Here is a 20,767-nt window from a genome sequence, read left to right as displayed (position 1 = left end):
GTCTCACCTTTTAAAAACCACATTTCTCTGCAACAGTCCTCCGTGCGTGACTGCTCCGAGGCGAACCTCCAGCCCCCGGCCCTGCGATGGAGCGTCTTCCAACGCACTGACTGTTGATGCAGGACACGAGTCCATTTGGGGTCAATTGAGCGTGACGGATGTTCTCCTGCCAGTGTCTGAATGCGCGGCGCTCCCACAGGAGGCCAGCCACACGTGCAGGCTTGGTGCCCATCAAAGGGGCCGCGTGGGTGAAAAGAACGGAGGGCACGTCGGCCCATTGAACCTGCGTGTTGACAGGAATCATAACATGTTCAGCGATGGAGGGGAAACGGCTGAGGCCGCGTGCATTGGTCATGCTGTACAGCAGTTATTATCTTTTAATGTTCGATATTAATTTGTGTTCCTCCCTGTGTGGTCTGGAGGAGTTTTACAGTCAAACCATCTGCGCGTCGGCCCGTGTCGACGCCAAACGACGCCGTGTGCTAATGTCACGGTGTGGAGAGAATGAAAACAGAGCGGATATGGAGTGAGGGAGGGGACGGACACGGGCCAGATCCATCTTGCTGATGTTTGACTGTTTGTATAGACAGAAAGTGAATAACAGCATTAATTATGTCATAAATCTAAGTTTATGCTATATTGGCTCTGTTAGCCTATATAACTTATTAACAGTGCACGGCTGAATGTGAGCTGCTCTGTAGATGAGGCCGTGCATAAACAGTATCTGTCATTCCTTTGTACAGCAGGAGGCCGAGCGAGGGAAACGAGGCGAGGGGCTTTTGTAGAGACCAGGGTGGAGGGGAGAGAAGTGACAACTGGCCGGTGTGGAGCAGGATGTCTAAGGGCACCAGGCCCCCTCAGAGCTCCTTAATAAGCTGCGCTTGGACAGGAAGCGGCTCAATCAGTCACAGTGTGTTCACATCTCTGTCTTCCTCTCTTCTCCTCAGGCACTGGACCCGAGAGTCATACCGGTGCAGCTGCTCCACAGCGGCCTGCCTCTCATTTTCATTCCTATCGCCCTACGAGCACACACACACACACACACACACACACACACACACACACACACAGGTGGGGTTTAGTCAGCGGGTAATTACAGGACAACAGCTCCAAACCAGCCACTCCACTGAGAAACTGCTGTAAAAGGGACGGTGGCGATGAAAGTGTACATGAGCCCAGGAAACAAGAGGTGTACGATTACACACGGGTGTGAGAGTTGCACAGTAACACAATCTATCACAGTCTAGATGTAAAGCAGGAAGCAGGATTTCTTTATATAATAAATAGATACATTTAATTTTTGGTGTGACAGCACATTCGTGCAAGTTCGCTTACGTCTCTCGTTTTGACAAGGTCTCGCTGTTCCAGCCGGACTTCGCTGACTCACAGGAAGGTCCATCTCTCGCCTCTGTCGGCCAGAGGAGAGATGCCATTAAAAATAATGAGCTTTCCTTCGCCTCCCCGCGCTTCGCAGCCAGTCAACAGATTCCTCGGCGCTGACACAGAGCGCTCACTGTACCCAGGCAAAGATTGAACCGCTCTTTCCTTCTGAACCTTCGCAGTTTGCGGGCGAGTCACCCATTAATAGCTCGCGTGCAGCGGGTTTAGCGCGTTCCTGCCGGTGCTGCTGAGGAGACGTTTGCTTGGTCGCTCACTGGGTCACAAACAGGACAGGAAATGAACTTTTTTCCACTGACTAGACCCAGTGACTGGTCGGATCCCACACAAGACAGACTTTTCTATATTTTAGCAGCCAGCTGTTTTATGGCGTCCTATTTGTTTTACTGTAGAAAGGACTTGGCTGATAGGTGCACTGTTCATTTTCCAAGCAGGTCAGTGCTGTTAGGGGTATGTTGTGTTGTGATGCTGCGAGTGTGTGTGTTTCTCCCCTTTCCGCTGCTCAATAACTCGGCTGCAGTTATCAGGTCAGTGTATTTTCCACATGCAGGCCTGTCACATGTGGGACGCTGACTGGCTCTAAATGGGTGACAGAGCAGCCTCTGGCCAGCCCGGTCCCGTGGTGTCACCGTTGACCGCCTCCGTCGCTGCCACAGCTCACGTTGTGCACATCAGCTCTTCGTGCCCTCTCCCCAGCAGTCGCTTCACAGCGATGTGGAATTTGTTTCATACATAGGAAAGACGTTTTACAAATTACTTTAACGTTCCCTCCGAACTCCTGCTAACTTCATTCCTCGCAATCAAAGCTCCCGAACCCGACCCAGGAGCCTTTGTGTACCTAATCTGAGCTCCATGAATGTCACTTGGGTGTGTCGGCTGAATAAATCACTTAAATAAATACCTGCAACGTGTGAGTGTAGGCTCTTAAAAAAGCATTGGGAATCCTAAACAGATACTCACGTTTACGTAGGCGCATAGTGTAAAAATAGGAGAGGATTGTTTTTCTTTGCTAAGGCCTTTGAGCCCAAATGCATTTTGACGTTGTAACAACACAGTTTTCCAGCGCTTCTCGTCGGAGCTCAGCCTCCTCGTGCACACGGGCCGTCCCGTCTGGACGTCGCTGGCCTGTGGCCCCTGCAGCGACATGGTTGGTGGTGGGGGGGTCACGCTCGCTGCTCACAAGCACACGCAGGCTCGTGTGTGTGTGTGTGTGTGTGTGTGTGTGTGTGTGTGTGTGTGTGTGTGTGTGTGTGTGTGTGTGTGTGTGTGTGCGTGTGTGCGTGTGTGCGTGTGTGCGTGTGTGCGTGAGCGTGTGTGCGTGTGTGCGTGTGTGTGTGTGTGTGTGTGTGTGTGATTCCATCAGCGTATATCAGCGTCCAGCTCCAGTGAAAACACTGCCAGTCGAATGAGTGACGGACAGACGCTCGGTCGGGCCAAAGGTCGCTGGGTTGTTTATGTGTCTAATCATGACTGCGTAGCTGCGCATGACTGCGCGTACATGCGTGTGAACTGCCCTAAGTGCTTATGTGTTTATCGAACCAAATGAAAATACTTACTCTACTCTCTACATCCAGATATTTATACTATATTACAGTATCCGTTTTCCACAATCAGAGACCCCAAATCCGATAGTGTGGCTAAGGTGTGATGACATTGGCTTTTCGTGACTGTTTGTATTCTATTCTGATTGGCTCAAGGACGCGTTTGGCGTCACCATTTTTCCACCAATAGGTGAGAAGCGCAGATAAAACACAGATCTCTCAAGTTAAATAACCAAATCTCAAGGCAGCTGATTGTGAAAATATGTTTTCAGAGCCTTTTAAAGAGACTAGAGCAACAGAGGCATGTAGCCAGAGCACCGACCCGCTGCCCGGCTTCACTGTGAGTCTCTTTTACGGCCCTCAGCTTCCTGTGATCTCTTTCAAGGAGAAATATATCAGCGTGTGAGTGTTTCGCAACGCCTGCCGCTCTCCAGCCTTTGCTCTGCCTTTTAAGACGTGTAGTAAAGTTGTCATCTTTGTTGCTGAAGTGGGTCAGCGTTTATGTACCGCCAGCTGTAGGAATGAGCCCGAGGAGGAGTCAGTCAGACATGTCTGTCAGCGTGGAGGAGGGCGAAGCTGCATGGAAAAGGCTGCGAGCACGTAGAATAAACGAATGAGACTTTCCATTGATTATGTCTATTATATCTATTACCTGCTCTCGCTTCTGTTGATTAATGTGTCATCTTCCACTTGTGAAGAAACTCATTACCACTAATGCCTCTCTTTGGGAGACAGTTCAGTTCACAGGCAGGCACTTTATTACACAGCGCCATAGGTTGATGACAGGGTGCATGTCAGAACCCACCTCCACCTGAAACCTCCATAAAGTCGGCCGCGTTGCTGACAGCAACAGCCCAGAGGTGAATCCAGGCTCAGCTCGATGAGGGAGGGTTTAAACGTTCTTATCAGTATAATTACACCATCTTTTGGGTATTTAAGTGTCTTTCTTGCTGAAGTAGAGCTCTGGTTGGTGTCTCGTATGAAAGGGCCCGATTTGTGTCTCACATCAGGATCTGGCTTTAGTCACATCATGCAGGTGTTGTTTTCTCTCAGATAAGAAACGCTACCATAAACTGCCCATAAATGTCTGAATGAACAAATTAACATTTACACTGACTACTTTAAATATTGTATCTTGGATACTTGACAATTATTATATGATGTCTCCCTCTAGTGGTGGTTATTGAACCATCTGCATCCAAGCAAAGATTGCCAAGAGCTTTTATTAGATCCCTGTTGTGTAAAAACAATAACATTTAATAATAAGCAGGTGTTTTCAACGTTCATGGTGTGGTATATTTCTGTACTGTTCAATTAATTTGCACTAATAGCAGAATGGCAGCAGAAAAGGAAGGTACCAAAGTAATCTATCAGGTGATTCTTGTTTCTATTACACGTTTTCCATTCCATTATTATTCATGAGTCATACTTTTAATATAATTATAATTTTAGACAAGAACCAAACAAATGACAGTATGTAGATTTCCTATAATCAAACTTTTATTCATGGCACATAAGACACAGACTGTTTCCATGCTTTTAACGTTTAGTTTCGTCGACACCTGACGACTTGTTTCAGAGGTTGTCTCAATTATACATCAACTGTCCCTCCTCTCTCTATATATACAGTGTTCTGCTCAGTACTTCAACAACAACCTAAAGTGCTACTCATACTGCATCACAGTCAATGAAGGTACAAAAGGTGGTGGTGTTGGTGGGTTACAAAAAGCTGCCTGCAGTCCACACATTTAGCTGGAGCGATGTCTCCTGACGCCTACGGTTCACACTTCATAATCTCTCTGAGGCAGATGGTAGCATAGCAAGAGGAGTCCAGGTCGAAGCCCAAGGTCAGGGTAAGAGAGTCTATTTTATTTGCTCCTTTCACAGCTCCTCCTCCTCCTTCTCCTCCCTCCATGGTGGTCGCTCCCTGGAGTTCGTAGCGCATGTCGCGTGGAGATGCCAGCAGGGGGCGGTAGCAGCCAGGCAGATTCAGTTTCAGGCTGCTGACTCTGAAGCGACAGTCATTCAGTCCGTCTCTTCCCAATCTCTCCTGATACCAAGGTCCCATGGTGTTTTCTGGATACTTAACTGTGTTTCCTGGCATTGGCAGTAACACCTGAGGAGAGAATGAAAACACGGTAGCAACAGCAGTGGCTAACAGAATGTATCATATTGGATGTACAAATACAGTATTGACTGCTCTCCATACTTGTCCTAGTGCATAGACTCCCTGTTTTTCTTCCTGCTCCGTCACCACATGGATCTACAAAAACAGGAAATGGAATGATTCACTTAAACAGTTCATGACCAAAAGCTAAGTGTAACCATGCAGAGACGGAACTACTAAAAGTCTGCAGCCATTAAGGGTTCTTTACCTCATTAGTGGCGCTCACCTGAGCTGAGCTGCTGTTCCCCTCCTGTTTCCACACCAAGTCGCCTTGCCTGGCGCTGTGACCCAGAGTGGATAACCTGTGAGCCACTGCCTCGTTCCACACTCTGACAATCACAAACACAGACACTCATCAGTGTAAATCATTTAGTAAAGTTGACATTACTTTTGCATCGCTGATATACGTAATAGCAATTGAGGTTGCAAGTGTGGTGCTACCCCTAATGCTACAATCTGTTCTGAGTATGAGTTTGAACTGGGCAGTGGTCCTTTACCTGCTGCAGTAGGCGTGTGGGTAGAAGATTCTCGTACTGTGGGGCAGGCTGAGCCAGGCCTGGGCACACCCGTCCGGACCCGTACCATAACGGTTCAGGGCTCGCAGCATCAAGCGCTCCCTGGCCTTGGAAAATGGCATCAGCGCCAAAGACTCCTTGGCATTATCTGGTGAGAGAAAGGGCAAAAGGAAATAAGTAAAAATGCATAAATGCTGTGTTAGCTACTTAATATGATGATCTCAGAAAACTCCTTATAAAAAGGAATTGCTTAACCATTCGCTCCAAATTTCTGCACATTCAGTATTAAAGATTTGAGAAATACTTGATCGCTGCCAGAGAAAAAGAAACTCTCACTTGTGTGGAGGAAGTGTCTCTTTGCGTGGCTCTGAGGATCATCACCCTCTTCTGGAGTGAAAAAGAGATTCAAAGCATTCACCTGCAACAAACACAGGAATACAGAATATAACAGTATACTCTGAGGAGTCTCAGTCTACTCTTTTCTGCAGACGTGATAGATTTTTTCAGTTTTTGTACTGTAGTTGCATTGTTCTATATGTGTTTACCATGTCTTCTTTGAGTAAAGCCAGTCCTACTCGGTCAGCCTGAACGCTCTGTCCACTCCCAAACCTCTGGGGCCCATAGTAGTTCACAAAACCCCTGGACTGCAAAGAAAAACAAGTGAACACGACAGAGGTGTGTGCGTGTGTGTGCTAATTCACATAGAACACAAAGATCTCTGATGTTAAACGAATATCAATAATACCTTGACGTTCTCCATCGCTTCCTCCACCAGCGCTGCCAGGCGGACGTGTGTGTCTGCAGCAGATAGCTGTGCATCTGCAGCAGAGTGTGGTTTCAGGTCCCGCACCACCAGGTCAAAGTGGTTCCCCTGCAGACGGCCAAGCCTGAGAGGCTCACTGACAGAGCGGATCTGAGACAGATGCATCCCTCTTTTCTTGAACTCTGCAGTCTTTTCTTTCAACCTATTGATACAAAACATCACAAATACATAGAAGTGTAAAAATGCCTTGGCAGCAGTCTATATTCTTGCCTTTAAATGTAGCTCAGTAAAGTAATACAGCAATACCATTTAGGTGAGACTTTCTTGACCACCATGGACTGGTAGGTGATGGCTCTCTTATCTTTGATTCCAGCATAGGTGAAATCTGATGGTAGGACCCCAAGAGCTGCTGCCATGTAGCTGATGGCTTCCAGAGTCTCCAGGTTCTCCTTGCACAGAGTGAATGCTGAAAAAGACGACACCAGACAACAACATAGTTCTTCAAATAATTGCAGAAGAAATGTATTAATCATAAAGATAGCTAAATTCTTGCATCTTACCAGTGTAGACATCTTCCTCCTTTCGCTCCTCAGCTGTTCTCTTTTTCGGTCTCCCTCTCTCTCTAAGTCTTACAGAGATTGCCGTCCTCCCCTGGTCACTGAAGCTTTTTGTTTCCACCAGTTTGCCAAACCTTCGGCTCAGGAAGTGGTGGACAGCTGTCCTGTGCTCCTTGTTGTCGTCAGGTCCGAACGTGTAGGATGAGCCCTGCACTTTGGCATCTATGAACCTGAAGAAGTCCTCCGCTTCGTCCTCCGTGACCAGCTGGGAGAGCTCTCTGTAGTCCGGGTCTTCCCTCACCCTGATTTCTGGCTGAATGGTCACAGTCATGAGGAAGGGGAATCGGTGTCGGACGGCTCGGTGGACATTAGCTCTGTGGTGTTTGTCAGTAAAGGACCCGAGGGAGAATTCCTGCTTGGTTGGATTTTCATCTTTGAGAGTCAACACAAAATGCTCAAGCTCATCGCTGACTGCCTGCCCTAAAATCACACTTAAATCAAAGCTCTCCGGACTGTGCAGAGCGGCATCCTCCCCATAATCAGATGATACACCAGTACCCTGTGTTACTGATGGGAGACTATTCTCCATACACTCTGCATTTGTTTCATCATTTTTATAAGCAGAGGCGCAGCCTGGAGCTGTATTAACCTGCTGTCCATAAATATCTATCTCAGTCACCACAAAGTCTTTGATAAAGCTTTTTATGGTTCCACAAAAGCCTTCGTGGCTTGATATGAAGCACGCAGGGATATCCTTAGCATCACTGTCCTGCTTCATGGTCACTTCATCCAAATGCTGCACAGAGACTTAATGTTACAAAGATGCGGACGCTGCTACTAAAACAAAAGGTTGTTATTTAAAAGCACAATCCTAAGCTAGAGGTGACGTTTGCATGTATCTTAAAAAGAGGAAATATTAAATAGCGACAGGGAAGCTAAGAATATAAATGTCACACATCCTAAAGAGATAACAGGTGATTTCTTTCTGCTTCCTAGCAACAAAATAGCCTATTTACTGTAATAACCGTAACTTGTCTCTCACATGAACTGACTTTACTGACGGAGTGTTTCACCCGCTATAAGAAGACACATAATGAACATTGCTGTTATTAAATGGGAATACATATCTTATAACGGAGTGTAAGCTGTTTATTTACTCAACAAACCTGCGCGCTACTATCGGTTCCGTTACTTCCGCACCACGTGTTTACGTCACGTGACGCTTTTCTTAAAGGGACAGGGTGCGTTTACCTCGTGAACCTAGTAACGCGAGGTAAACACAGTGGATTGTTTGTGTAGCGTGTTGGCAGCGGCAATGTTCCTCTGTTCCTAATTTAACAACAGTGCCGAGAGGAAGGAAACAAAAGAAGAAATGTATTTGAAGGGAAAAACAGTCACTTTGCACTGACGCATGAAAAATGACCAAAAAGGACAAACTGACACAAAAGTACCCCAGACAAGCAAAAATCAAAATAGATGCAAATAAAGACTCAGTTAAGTGGTTAAGTCAGACTTTTTAAATGTACACAGTGAATGTAATATAGATTTAAAATATTTACATACAGAAATAAATCTGCCTTTGAAAAAGAAAAAACATTTAAAAGTGTTCAGTTTCAACATCAACTGTGTGAATTCCATCTACTTGTGAAGATCATTCACTGTCGCTGCACGTTTTAGAAAATCTACTTATTAGAGCTTTTGATGGACTTAGTGCATTTGCTCAATCACCGTCTGAGTTACAATACCAACATTGTTCATTGTTTTGATGACTAATGCAGGCGTTCTATGGTGACGGTTATTCTTAAGGCGATGTGGCGTTAAAATAAGGAATAGTGAAGCCTCGGTGAAAGACGTGGTAGGCGTGGTTTACTGGAAGTGGTTTGTGCGATTAGTTTTCCAATCCATCTGACTCCTCAGACAATGAAAGGCTTCACAGCATGTCTCCTGAGGTCCCTGGAAATAACTCGAGCAGGCCCCAGAAATGATTCTATTATTTGCTCAGAGGGGTCAAATATTCAGCTACAGATTAGACCTTGTACATCTGCATCATGTACAAACCGCCACCTCCACAGCGGGAGCACATGTTCCCAGAGTGAAGGTATTTTTCAAGCTCTGATTGAAATCTGAGCTTTGTTATAATCTTGCAGAGCCACATTAGTTACACAATGTCCTGTAAACCTTTAACCCTCCCACCTCCAAACAGCATGACCCATTTTTCCATACAGTGATATGTTTCTTAGTATTCTTAGAAGTAGGCCTTCCAGGGAAAGGGGATGAATCGAAGGATACGAGACAAGGAATCCTTATTGGGATTCTCTGTAATGCTGTGCTGGAATAAAAAGGGTTCATTTCAGTGCTGATGAATTCCACCCTGACTCAGAGTAAACCCACAGCTGGAGCAGTGCCCCACAACAAAAAACAACATGAGCCGGTGAAATGCAAAACATGCTCACCACTGTTTCTGCAAAAATATGGTTGACTGCACATTTCGAAACCGTAACAGGAACATTCGGGTTGAAATGTACTTATTAGGTGCCAAGGTGGGCGTCAAAGTGGAAAACTACTGGCCAATGACTGCAAAACTCACCTATTAGCGGTTCTCCAATGATAACCTCCACATTATATTTCAAAAACTTCAAGTCAGCAGTTTGACACTTTTCTTTCACATTTATTTTTTATCATCCTCTTTTTCAGCTTTCCAAATTTGCTCAGGCTGTTACTGGAACATCTGTGCAACTGTGCAACATTTGTCCCTGTAGACTTAATAGATTTAAGCTCCACAAACAAAGTTTTTCTTGCCATTTGTGTCCTTCCACTCACAAACATCCTCTGAGCAGATGTCATACAGATGTGTGTGCATGTGTCTGGATGCGTGGAGCACAATGAGAGCTACATATATAAGGCCAGTGTGTCTGAACCATATAAACGTGTGTGTGTGTGTGTGTGTGTGTGTGTGTGTGTGTGTGTGTGTGTGTGTGTGTGTGTGTGTGTGTGTGTGTGTGTGTGTGTGTGTGTGTGTGTGTGTGTCTCCCTCCAGATGTTTTTACGATCTGTCAGGAGTTGCTCCACTCTGGATCTGCTTTACTGATGGAGATCAGAGCAGCAGTGTCCCCGGCGTCGTGCGGCAGTGTCAGTGTGAGTTTCCGATAAATGCAAAGAAGGATGGATGGTGTGAGTGTCCGTGTCATGTGACACATTCCTTTTGTTCCTCAGACAAAAGATGCTTTATTTGGGGCCGAGGAAAGTTCAGACACCGAACCACACTCAGATGAACAAATAATAAATGTGATTTGGTCTTTAGGCCCCTCTGTCTCCCTATAACAAGTATCCCAAACCTTAAACTGGCCACATGTGGTCACAGGGCCTGATTTCATCTATCTTGGATCAACCTGGATCCTCATTTTTCCTCATTCCTCGTAACACCTCTCCTTACTCCTAAAAAGCTTTTATTATTATTATTATATTGTGTTGTGGTCATGGTCCAAAACTGGCTCAGACCCTTCACGTTTCACTTCCACACCTTCCTCACGAATCAATCAGTTCACATTTAGCACGTAGCCGCTGCATACATCCCCTTTCTTATTTCCTCCCACCGTCCAACTCCACCTCCTGCTGCAGGAAAGGAGGGCCTTGAGGAGCGGACCATGGGGCGACTCCACTCCTCTCCTCCCTTCAAACCATCAACAAGGCTACACGCACACTTGCCTCTCTCTCTCCTAGAAGAGCTCCACTCCTCTGACCTGACGCAGCATGGGCAAAGTGAACGTCTGGGTGAAGCGCGGTTTCATCGCGGCGACCGCCGTGAGCGGGGTGAGTGCTTCGGTTACACAGATGCGCTTCTTTACTGCGCCAGCGCAGCTCAGGCGTGAAATACGCAGAAGCCTAGAAAGAAAAAGTCGGTGGAGAGTGTGATTTTGTTGTGTAAATGGAAATATTTATAACATGTTAAAGCTTAAATTGAACAAACCTCTGCTTCTGAAACATGTAGTAAACAACACGGCCGTTGTAGAAAAACCACATACTTAGTTATTGGCTGTAAAAGTGATTAATCAGCTGATTACTTTCTTGATTTACTGTGCCGATTTGTTTTGGCTGCATGTCTGTAAATGATGGAAAATGTCCTCCAGAGTCAATCCAGAAAAAAAAATATCATACCAAATACCAAAAAATATCTACACTCACGTAAGAGCTTCCGGCTTCAGAGGTTTGTTACATTTCAGGTTCACTCATTTATTTCTCTATTTGTTTCCTTCCAGCCGCCCTGTATAAAATCCGCACACGCAAGGTTTAAGAATTGTTAAGAAAACAAACATCCAGCTTCAAAGTGGCTCCGAACTGGGTTGTGCAACATGTGATGCAGCCCAACTGTGTTGACTTCTAGTTGGTTCACATGCGTGTGTTCTTACAGTAAAACCGGACTTTCCAATGCTCCTGAAGATGAATGCAAACCTCTGTATTTGGCGCCGCTGTCCTTGAACGCATCACTGTGCTGCTGTGCTTACAGGCCATCAGTGTCCTGCTGCTGGCCTTCACCCTGTTTAGCCACGGATACTACCACGAAGACGAAGAGGTAACCGCTGCACCGAAGGCACAGGTCCGCATCCGCCGTGATGGCACCACCCTGACGTTTGCTTCCTCCACAGCTGGAGAACGTGATCGTGGCCCTCCATGGCATGTACGTCATTTCCATCCTAACCCTGCTCATCACCATCGCCGGCATGTTCGGGGCCCTCAAAAAAAAGAAGTGGGCGCTGATACTGGTGGGTAAAGGAGCAGTGCAGCACTGCAGTATTCTCACTCAATCCAACACTACCTCCAACTTGTGGCCTGTTCCAGTTTGCCGTTGGGATGATCCTGGGCAGTCTGTTCATGATGGGCTGTTTAATCAACGCGCTGGTTGCTCGACCTCAGGTACTACGAACGTGCCCAAACGCGGCCGCTGGCATTTCTGCTTCCTGTCTAAGATGCCTGTCTACGCTGCCCACGCCTGGTTTTGCTGTGTGCAGGTGGCTAAGGAGATGAAGAGGCATTTCCTGGACGCGTTTCACTTGTCCAACTCCAGCAGGAGCTTCCTGGAAGGCTTCAAGGGGGCGGAGATCGAAGTAGGTGACGTCGTGTGGCTCGAGACGCAGTTGTGTGCGTGTTGTGAGGCGGGGAAAGGGAGAACAGAGTGACATATTATAAAATAGAGTGTTCCTGTAAATCAACACAAGCACAAGCTTCTGGCACGAGGGCCGCATATTTGTCCGCACGTCTCAGACTCGGCCGCTGTCGCTGATTAGAAGCGGTGGCGAGGAGCTATTTCTGCAGCTTGACGTGTGTGTGTGTGTGTGTGTGTGTGTGTGTGTGTGTGTGTGTGTGTGTGTGTGTGTGTGTGTGTGTGTGTGTGTGTGTGTGTGTGTTTCCATTGTGCCCCAGTTCCACTGCTGCGGCCTGGACCAGGGCTACCTGGACTGGGGCTACGACATCCCCAAGTCGTGCGTGTGCGCGGAGACGTCCACGGCGCCCTGCGTGAGTGGAGCACGCGAGTGTCATTCGTTTGCCTGAGCCCGCTCACATTGAGCACGCGCTGCTGTGCTGTTTCAGGTGGCCGCCCCGCGGAACAGCAGCTTGGCCGAGAAGCACACCGGCGACGAGCCCGTCATGATTTACGGAGAGGTGAGGAGGTGAAGATGTGCGGGTGAGAGAGGCGCCAGTCACACTAACCCCGGCTCCTCCGCTCTTCTGTTTCAGCCATGCATCCCCAAAATTATAGATCGTACACTGGGCATGTTGGGCATTTTGTTGGGCGTAATCTTGGGAGTCACCTTACTCTGGGTAAGTATTTGCCTGTTTGTTTGATCAGTGTCAGCAAGTGAGCAGCTAAAGACGTTATGAACTTCATATGAGCAATTGCCAATGACAACTGTTTCCAGAGACCAATAGCCAAATTGGAAAAAAACAGTCTTGTGACGACAATACTGGGAATTATGATGAAAGTCTGAAAAAGTGTTTACACATCTGCTTTATCTGGTTCATTAAGGGAAAATTTTGCTCAACCACAAAAAATATAAGTAGCATGAGTAATAACCTGAGTTCACGATGGCTCCATGTTATCAAACTGCAGCACAGCCCAGCTATGCGTTCCAGGTTGTGCAGCTGTGTGGGATTTCACTGCCGTTGTGGTTTAATCGCTGATTGTGGCTCAGCCGTTCTTCGCCCCCTTCAGTTCCTCTGTGAAACCGCAGCTCTGTGTCACGCCTCCGTCGGTGTTCGTGTGCTCCAGGTTCTGGCGGTCGTGCTGTGCGTCATCATCTTGTGTCAGCTGAGCCAGAAGGTGGCCACCCCCACCGTGGAGTTCAACCACGAGGCCAAAGCGGGCGTCTACACCATCCTAGTGGACCCCGACGACACCTGAGCCCCCACGTGTGAGTGTTGGCTGCTCTTCACGTGTGTTGGTGTTCGGTAACAAGGGGATTTGTACAAACCTTGGTGTATTTATGATTTTTGAACATGTTGGTCATTTTTATTGCCGGGGTTTTATTATGTTTAACCATTTCTATTGCATAAAAAATTGCATAAAAATAAGATAAATAATAAATGTAAATTCATAAAAAAATGTGAACATGACATAACTTTTTTATCCAAAAAGAATTTATTGCATTTTAGTGACAATAATGAAATAAGGTCGTTAGGGAAAAAAGCAAACAAGCGCTGAGGAAGATGTGACATCTTACAGTACAGATGTAGACAAGTTGTAATTAGTTTATCTGAAATGCCATGTTTTGCTAAATTGAATGTAAAAATATTATTGTTTCATGTATTTTTATATGTGTGTGTTTGTGTCTCTGTAACCTACTCAGTACATTTTTATATTACATGACCAGGTGCTTCTGTTCATGGCCCAGAGAAACAACGATGAATATTAAAGAAATTAACCCAAAACCTGCCTCACCTACTACTGTAATTTTAACAATAATCCACTAACTCAAATGTTGCAACGTGTTTTTCCAAACACTATTTTCTTTCAACCACCATATAAAAGCTAAAACACCGAAAGAAACAAGTATCACACATTTTTATTCCGGCTATTAACAAAATATTACACAAGTTTGTTCCATAGATTAAAAAAAAAATAAAAATAATGATGGTATATGTTGCAGAATGTGTATGTTAGGCATTAATGGTTAAAGTGCACAGGTAGACGTTGAATGCGCTGTTTCAGATGAAATTCTTTTGACAATCCTTCGGTCGCGGAGACATTTCGACTGCAGGCAGCTGGTGCAGCGAGTCGTTGGTCTGATGTGGTGAAAGGGCGAAAAGGCTTCGTCGGTGAGATTGGTGTCGGTCGATGGTCCAGCCTTCAGAAAACGGATGACGTGTTTTCCTAGGAGAGCTTCGCGAACTGTTTGCAGGGGCCCAGACGAACTTTCTCCACAAGATCAAAATCAAGAATGAAGGCTGCAGTGAGAGCTTTGGCTCATTCCTTCGCCTAACCTGATTATTTACCCAATAAAATACAATAATCAGTAACATACGATTTTAATATTAGCACTTTGTAAACAGTTTAAGAGAGAGGCTACATAAGGGTCATATTTGTTTATAGATTATTGGCGGCTAATGCTAAAAATTGAATGTGCTTAAAAGTAGTTGGTCCAGTTGACAAATGTTTAATTAAACCTATGAACTGATTCATTCGTTTTTAAAGGTGCAAAGATTTTTGGTTTTTGTAACATAAGATATTTTCCCCCCCTAAAGCAAAGGCTGTATGTGTAATAAATGCAATTTGATTAATATCTGTCTTTACAAAGACCTAGAATATATGTTGGGGTGTGAAAGCAATGCTTTATGCAGAACGTTATGTTAAATCATCCGACACTGGCGTGATTATTACAAATCTCATTAAAATGCATTATTTTGTACAGCAATAAGGCAAAGAAACAGTCATGTGTGCATGTAGGTTACATGTAGATTCTGTTACATGCATTAACACTCAGGAAATCATTACATGTGCTGCTATAGGGCCAGTAAAGTAGCCAGTTTATGGTGGACAAAGTCAGAGAAAGGAAGCTCCAAGGGGGCGTTCAAATGTACGAGGTGACTAGAAGGCACCGGGAACGTATCTGTTTGACTGCAGAAGAGCCATGAACTCCTGTTTCCGCTTTATCTGGCCCATCAGCTTGATGCTCATGACCAGCAAAACCAGCTGTTAATGGAAACACACGTTAGAGGGTGTGAGAGGACGTGGCCGCCGTCGTCAGCGAACGGAGGAACTTTGAATGAATTACCCAGAACACGCCGCTTCCGAACTGAATAGCCATGGTCAGCGAAAAGGCCAGCTTCAGCTCCGAGACGTAGATGGGCAGGCAAGGCTGTGGAGAGAGGAGAGGAAGTCAGCGTCTGCCAGAGTCGCCCGCCTTCACCTGGGGCGTCCTTTTACCTCTTGATAAACATACTGGTTCTTCGGAGCCCCCAGCGTGGCGCTGCCCCGCAGCCGAATCTGGTGAGGAGACACAGACACCTGGAGTCTTTGTTGCCCTTGAAGCCGCTGCCAGCTTGTGGCTGCGCCGCAACATTGCACATTGTGTCGGACGGCTGCTTCACAGCATGAGGCGCCTAAGGTGAGATACTCACACACTTCCCCGGATACTGACAGTTACAGGAGGGAGGGATGGAGGAGCCCCAGTCTTTGTAGCCTTCTATAAGACCACAGCACTCAAACTGCACACACACACACACACACACACACACACACAAAATGATCTAGTTTTTTAGTTGTATCCAACTTGACTCAAGGTTATTTGCTAAAATTGTAAGTCAGCAGTAGCTGCTTACTTCTTCTTGAATACTGTAGAGCAGGGTCCTGTTGGCTTTGCTGGTTGTGCTGAGCGGCATCATGGACAGTAGCTTGTTCTCCTCGCGGGCCACACTTTTCTGAGGAGACACAACGCAAAACTAAATATTACTGCTTATTTTTCCAGGTGTGCTGCACGAGTCTGAACAGCTGTAATGGTAAATATTATATACTGATTTAGGACTGTACCTCATAAACATCTTGGTAATTTAGTGCCGTTCTGACAATTATTGTCTGACTGGCTGCTGCCATCCCAGCTGCATACTGCACACACACATACATATAACACATATAAGGAACAACAAAGATGAGAAATACATTGAAATACATACACTGAAACCTCAATAAGTACGGCAGACGCCAAATGATCGTTCTTACCAGGATGAAGCACCACCTCTTTCCCGTGCACGCTCCAAATATCCCGAGCACCGAGAGCAGCAGGCAGCCGATCTCGATGATGTACATCACCGCCACAGACACGCTGGACACCAGCTGAGGGAGCAAATAACATCAAGATTTTTTATTTATTAAAGCCACTATTAAACAAATCATTCATTCACGCGAGCCTGGAGACATTTCGTTGTGATGCAAGAGAGCAACACTACAAAGAAGGTCAAAGGTCAGGGTCAGCTACAGACTAGTGTCCATAGCATAAAGATAACTCACTGTCTTGCTCAAGGACACTTTGACGAACGCGACGCTTACTCAGCTCTTGCAGATACCTAGTATGATCTAGTATAGTAGGCACATGCATTAATAATCCCACATCTGTTCCCTGATACCCCAGCAGCTACATCTGCCCTTCATTCACCCAGGAGGACGTCGGAAGTCAGCCTTACTTTGCCTGTTTGTAGAAGGTCTCTGTGCCAGGCTACCGTCATGGTCAACATGAAGAAGCACAGCGCCTTTGGAGGAAACACAGCAGGTTGTTAATGTTTGGACGTGGAAGAGGAAGATCACAAAATAATCCAGTGAGGCTTTTGGAGCAGGAGCAGGATGCCTTCACTGGGCGTCACTGTAGGTCCTCCACCAAGATCAGGCCTGTGTTCCTGCAAAGACTCCCAGCTGATAAACACAAACAAGTGTGAACGTGAGTGCGGTTAAGCTACAGAGCAGGAATGGAAGATGCCTTTAATCCTAATGACCCTATAAATAACCAGCACTGCAGCCTGTGGTGGATTCTCTGCCTTTGTGTGTAGCCCTGGAACATTTTGCTCTAAAACGTGCTGCAGAGATTGCAACGCTGTATCTGTGTAACGGTGACGGATTCGCTGATTCCTCTGAATCACAGCATCCAGACCACACAATCCCTAGAAAGCCAGTGACATGGGCCTCCTGGCTTAAATTACACTCAAAAGCGGGGCGACGGACCTACCATATGCACAGCGTTTGTGAAGATAAACGGCCTTTTCAGGCTCGTTTTATCCGCCACCACGACCACTGCGCTCCGCTGCATCCTGCTGCGTCTCCCCGGGCGTCCTTTACATCAAGATAATATAAAGTCCAGCGCAGACTCTGGTTTTTGACAGCGAGGGCATCTATGCATCCGCACAGCACGTCACTGTGGGCTACTGGATGAGGTTGCTACGACACCTTCACGTGCAGTCGGAAATCCTCGAGTCCCGAGTCACAACGCAAGGAACCATGATTTGCTGTAGCGGCGTATTTTTCTTCAAATCTTTTTAAAATACGACCCCACAACATATCGTAATAATTCTTAATTAATTGTAATGATTCTTACAGCTTAAGGTGTTTGAATGACCTTACATTATTTTGTACTTTTCTTGTTTTTATATTTAAATAAAACACTTCGGTCTTTCCATTATTCCTAACATGTATTATTTTTTCTTTATTAGTATGCGAATGTAATGTCCGCGTTATTCAAAATTATAATACATCTATAAACGGGCTTCCTAACCATGACTACATTTCCCAAGATCCCCCAGGGCTAAAAGGGGCTCGGCTACATTCCTAGAACAGGTAAGGCGGCTTTCTATTGTTACCTGCGAGGAGCGAAAGGCGGGAGTCTGGAAGTGAGTGAAGGGAGACGCCGGTGCGAGGACGCGGAGACGGCGGCGAACGCACGAGCAGCAGGTGGCCTGAACGCCACCCCGCATTATGAACGAGCGTCTGTTTACATGATGTTCCTGTTGTCGTTGACTGGCGGCTGAGCGAGCGCTGTGAAGGAAGGCAGAGAGAGTGGGATGTTCCTGCGGGCCGTGAAATGGGTCAACGCCTGAGACGCAGCGCTGGGACACTTTTGTCCAGCTGAGAGAGAGAGAGAGAGAGAGCAGACGAGGCCTGGCTGGAACCACAAGACACACTTTTAAAGACTTTTTACCAGCTTTAAGTTATATTTTCCTACAACCCTGAACAGGTTTTAAAGGCCACACCGATTAGTTAACCTCGATTCACCCTGATGCTCCTCTCTCAGGAAGTGGAGCCCACACTTCTATGGGTGGAACGTGACTTTCTGTCCTCCAGCATTTTAATTTCTGGTTTGTTCAACTGAGCGTCTGCTGGTCCTAAACAGTGGCCTCCAGTACATGTGGGATCACTCTCTTCGACTGCCTCCACCATGGAGACTCCCGGGCCTGAACACGATGACACCTTTGACTTCCTCTTTAAGATCATTCTGATCGGAGACTCCAACGTGGGCAAGACCAGCGTGGTTCAGAATTTCAAGTCGAGGACTTTCTCAGAGCGGCAGCAGAACACCATCGGAGTGGATTTCACAGTGCGCACGGTGGACATAGACGGCAGGAAAGTGAAGGTTAGTGGCAGTGTTGTGCTTTTGAGGAACAGGGCATCATATCTTGCTTTGCGCAGGTAAAAGCGAGTCGGACCAGCTGCTGACTTGACTGACCTGTACTTCACGCTCATCCAGGCAAAAAGGAAGTGCAATAACTGGTTCCGCATGCATCAGCGGTGAAACGGAGACGGGGGCGGCACGGCGGTCTGTAGCCTTATTTAAATCAAAAACAAAGGTAGCTTCAGTGGCTCTCGCACAGCCGCGAGGGGAGTCTCTGTTGGCCACTGCACCGACTGTGCTGCTCTGTGGACAACCCTGTTGGATGACTGCGAGGGAGGAATTCAGGGCACGCGTTCTCTCCGTGACATGTCATCGAATGACCTTTCAGACAATAGGAAGCATGTACGCGACGCGCCGTCCCACGTTCACCTGAAGGATGGGTTTCAAACTCCTCCACCTTTGTTTTCTCTGCTTATTATGGTTAACAACGCTTCACAAAGTGTGTCTGGTTAAAGGTATTACGTTTTATCTTTTGCCTTTCAAAATAAAATGATGTAAAAAGATAATTTAGCCCTATGTATGCAGCTGGGATGGTTCAAACTTATCTGCACTGAAAACAAATAGGCCAGAGTGGTTGCTACGGCAACCGTAGCCATGCTACCGTGCTGTCAGATGCTCTGGGAGTAGTCTGCAAAGAGGGACCAGGAAATGTGAAGCGCTATTTCCCCTGTGTCTATATATGTGTGTGTGTGTTACTGATTAGTACTTTGTTGTCGCTCACACATCTTGATGACGTTCCCAACGACGATATTCTCAAACGTGTGTCCCCTTGTGACAGATCCAGGTGTGGGACACTGCCGGCCAGGAGAGGTTTCGCACCATCACCCAGAGCTACTACCGCAGCGCTCACGGCGCCGTGATCGCCTACGACCTCACGCGCAGCTCCACCTTCGACTCGGTGACCCACTGGATCAAGGAGACGGAGCTGTACGGAGCGGCAAACGTGGTGCTTGTCCTCATAGGTGCGCGTGGACGTTCCAAATGCATTAATTCATAAGGCAATCAGAGAGGCTCAGCTCACCAACTGTCACCGTGCAGGTAACAAAAGTGACCTGGAGGACCAACGGCAGGTTCCGTTCGTGAAAGCCTGCGACCTTGCAAAGGAGAGGGGCATCCTAGCGGCACTAGAAACATCTGCAAAGGTACTGAGTGCACATCTGCATATTTAATCAGCGTGTTAAATGTGTCATCGAAAATGCCCCGCCTCCTCCCCTGTGTCCAGGAGAGTCAGAATGTTGAAGAAGCCTTCTTCATGATGGCCCGGGAGCTGCTGCACCGCAACGGGCTGAACGTCCACCAGGGGGACGTCGACGCCAAGGACGCCTCTCGGGTTCTCCTCCGGGCCAACTCCCGGCCCGTTAATGGACCGACAGCTGCCTACGCAGCACCGGAGAAGAAGTCCTGTTGCTGATTTTAGCTGATGTGAATGTGGAAGAGAGAGAGGGCGACTGTGTGAGTGGCAGCTGTGCACATGGAGGATGTTTTAGAAATATTGAAGAGTATTTAAAAAACCAAAAACATTTATGACATGCCAGATCTGAAGACCTTGGTGCTGTAAGGACACAAATAAGGCTAGTATCTGATCACTGTCCTGGGACTGTTACCTGTACGTATCTTTAAGTTTGCACAAAAAAAAGGAATCAAATTGTGAATTAAACAATGAAAGGTTTAGTATGAAACTTACTGCTAGTGTCATCTATGTTAACACACCACAGTAAGACCACATCTGGCCTGTGTTCGTTGTACAACATCTGTGAAAGACATTAGTTCAGTTCAATAATTTCTCAATCCTGGATGATCCTCTGCTGCTGCACCTTGCTGGAAAACGTCCTTAGATCGTTCAGTTGACATAATGATTGGATATTAGGAAGTCAATATTTGTTGGCAAAGCAGGGAAAGTCAACCTTGCTATGAGAGACTGAGATTCTGTGAAGGTTTTGGTTAAAATGTTTTTTGGGTGTTACAGATAAAATCACTAGAACGTGTCTTAGGACAGTGTTGAGTGTTGGTCCAATGTCAACAAATTCACGACCTGAGTTATGTCTCAATTTATTTATGCTGTCTGATTTGTAATAAGCCTGTATGAAACCTGGTTTAAGTCATGCTTTACGTCACTACAGACACTAGATGGCGTTGTGCATCTACTGTACACTCGGACTTAGCTGATTTATTTTAAATGTC

At 46.5% G+C, this 20,767-nt stretch overlaps 4 protein-coding genes across 8 annotated transcripts; 2 read left to right on the top strand and 2 right to left on the bottom strand.

The window, feature by feature from the left end:
• Positions 1-4,417: 4,417 nt before the first annotated feature.
• pus7l (pseudouridine synthase 7 like) lies at positions 4,418-8,234 on the bottom strand. Of its 3 annotated transcripts, none has more exons than XM_029161865.3 (10): positions 7,984-8,234; positions 6,945-7,737; positions 6,691-6,850; positions 6,367-6,586; positions 6,167-6,265; positions 5,958-6,039; positions 5,604-5,769; positions 5,315-5,435; positions 5,149-5,202; positions 4,418-5,055 (listed from the first exon to the last, which is right to left on the bottom strand). In XM_029161865.3, exons 2-10 carry the CDS (start codon positions 7,717-7,719, stop codon positions 4,714-4,716), a joined length of 2,019 nt encoding a protein of 672 aa, XP_029017698.1. In that variant the 5' UTR covers positions 7,720-7,737; positions 7,984-8,234; the 3' UTR covers positions 4,418-4,713. The 3 variants fall into 3 exon arrangements, with proteins under 3 accessions (XP_029017698.1, XP_029017697.1, XP_029017699.1); XM_029161864.3 differs by having other exon boundaries at positions 8,108-8,192; XM_029161866.2 differs by having other exon boundaries at positions 5,333-5,435; positions 8,108-8,169.
• A 2,126-nt stretch (positions 8,235-10,360) lies between these two features.
• Positions 10,361-13,865, top strand: LOC114862029 (tetraspanin-8-like). Its single transcript, XM_029161869.3, has 9 exons — positions 10,361-10,751; positions 11,446-11,511; positions 11,585-11,701; positions 11,778-11,852; positions 11,948-12,043; positions 12,360-12,452; positions 12,528-12,599; positions 12,675-12,758; positions 13,207-13,865. Exons 1-9 carry the CDS (start codon positions 10,692-10,694, stop codon positions 13,336-13,338), a joined length of 795 nt encoding a protein of 264 aa, XP_029017702.1. The 5' UTR covers positions 10,361-10,691; the 3' UTR covers positions 13,339-13,865.
• Positions 13,866-13,983: 118 nt separating this feature from the next.
• On the bottom strand, positions 13,984-19,026 carry LOC114862031 (tetraspanin-8-like). 3 transcript variants are annotated; one of them, XM_055511624.1, is made up of 9 exons: positions 18,641-19,026; positions 16,614-16,679; positions 16,153-16,266; positions 15,964-16,038; positions 15,756-15,854; positions 15,555-15,641; positions 15,361-15,420; positions 15,209-15,292; positions 13,984-15,126 (listed from the first exon to the last, which is right to left on the bottom strand). In XM_055511624.1, the coding sequence occupies exons 1-9, from the start codon at positions 18,695-18,697 to the stop codon at positions 15,022-15,024; spliced, it is 747 nt and encodes a 248-aa protein (XP_055367599.1). In that variant the 5' UTR covers positions 18,698-19,026; the 3' UTR covers positions 13,984-15,021. The 3 variants fall into 3 exon arrangements, with proteins under 3 accessions (XP_055367599.1, XP_055367598.1, XP_029017703.1); XM_055511623.1 differs by lacking the exon at positions 18,641-19,026 and adding an exon at positions 17,778-17,906; XM_029161870.3 differs by lacking the exon at positions 18,641-19,026 and adding an exon at positions 17,150-17,553.
• Positions 18,353-20,269, top strand: LOC114862032 (ras-related protein Rab-19-like). The gene is made up of 4 exons (XM_029161871.3): positions 18,353-18,547; positions 19,365-19,548; positions 19,625-19,728; positions 19,809-20,269. The coding sequence occupies exons 1-4, from the start codon at positions 18,353-18,355 to the stop codon at positions 19,995-19,997; spliced, it is 672 nt and encodes a 223-aa protein (XP_029017704.1). The 3' UTR covers positions 19,998-20,269.
• The last annotated feature ends 498 nt before the right edge of the window (positions 20,270-20,767 follow it).

The sequence above is a fragment of the Betta splendens genome, chromosome 9, assembly GCF_900634795.4.
Source record: "Betta splendens chromosome 9, fBetSpl5.4, whole genome shotgun sequence".
NCBI lineage: Eukaryota > Metazoa > Chordata > Actinopteri > Anabantiformes > Osphronemidae > Betta > Betta splendens.
Note: the sequence above shows the minus strand (reverse complement) of the source record. Positions and strands in the feature narration are given on the sequence as shown.

Excerpts from the sequence above, each read along its gene's own strand:
- LOC114862031 (XM_055511623.1), bottom strand. The coding sequence starts at position 17,891 with ATGCGGGGTGGCGTTCAGGCCACCTGCTGCTCGTGCGTTCGCCGCCGT. Across the intron at positions 16,039-16,152 it reads AGAGGTGGTGCTTCATCCTG|TATGCAGCTGGGATGGCAGC; the intron begins GTAAGAACGATC and ends GTGTGTGTGCAG. Across the intron at positions 15,855-15,963 it reads ATTACCAAGATGTTTATGAG|AAAAGTGTGGCCCGCGAGGA; the intron begins GTACAGTCCTAA and ends GTGTCTCCTCAG.
- LOC114862032 (XM_029161871.3), top strand. The coding sequence starts at position 18,353 with ATGGAGACTCCCGGGCCTGAACACGATGACACCTTTGACTTCCTCTTT. Across the intron at positions 18,548-19,364 it reads TAGACGGCAGGAAAGTGAAG|ATCCAGGTGTGGGACACTGC; the intron begins GTTAGTGGCAGT and ends CCCTTGTGACAG. Across the intron at positions 19,729-19,808 it reads CACTAGAAACATCTGCAAAG|GAGAGTCAGAATGTTGAAGA; the intron begins GTACTGAGTGCA and ends CCCTGTGTCCAG.
- pus7l (XM_029161865.3), bottom strand. The coding sequence starts at position 7,719 with ATGAAGCAGGACAGTGATGCTAAGGATATCCCTGCGTGCTTCATATCA. Across the intron at positions 6,040-6,166 it reads CTTTACTCAAAGAAGACATG|GTGAATGCTTTGAATCTCTT; the intron begins GTAAACACATAT and ends TGTTTGTTGCAG. Across the intron at positions 5,056-5,148 it reads GAGTCTATGCACTAGGACAA|GTGTTACTGCCAATGCCAGG; the intron begins GTATGGAGAGCA and ends TTCTCTCCTCAG.
- LOC114862029 (XM_029161869.3), top strand. The coding sequence starts at position 10,692 with ATGGGCAAAGTGAACGTCTGGGTGAAGCGCGGTTTCATCGCGGCGACC. Across the intron at positions 11,853-11,947 it reads CGCTGGTTGCTCGACCTCAG|GTGGCTAAGGAGATGAAGAG; the intron begins GTACTACGAACG and ends TGCTGTGTGCAG. Across the intron at positions 12,759-13,206 it reads TGGGAGTCACCTTACTCTGG|GTTCTGGCGGTCGTGCTGTG; the intron begins GTAAGTATTTGC and ends CGTGTGCTCCAG.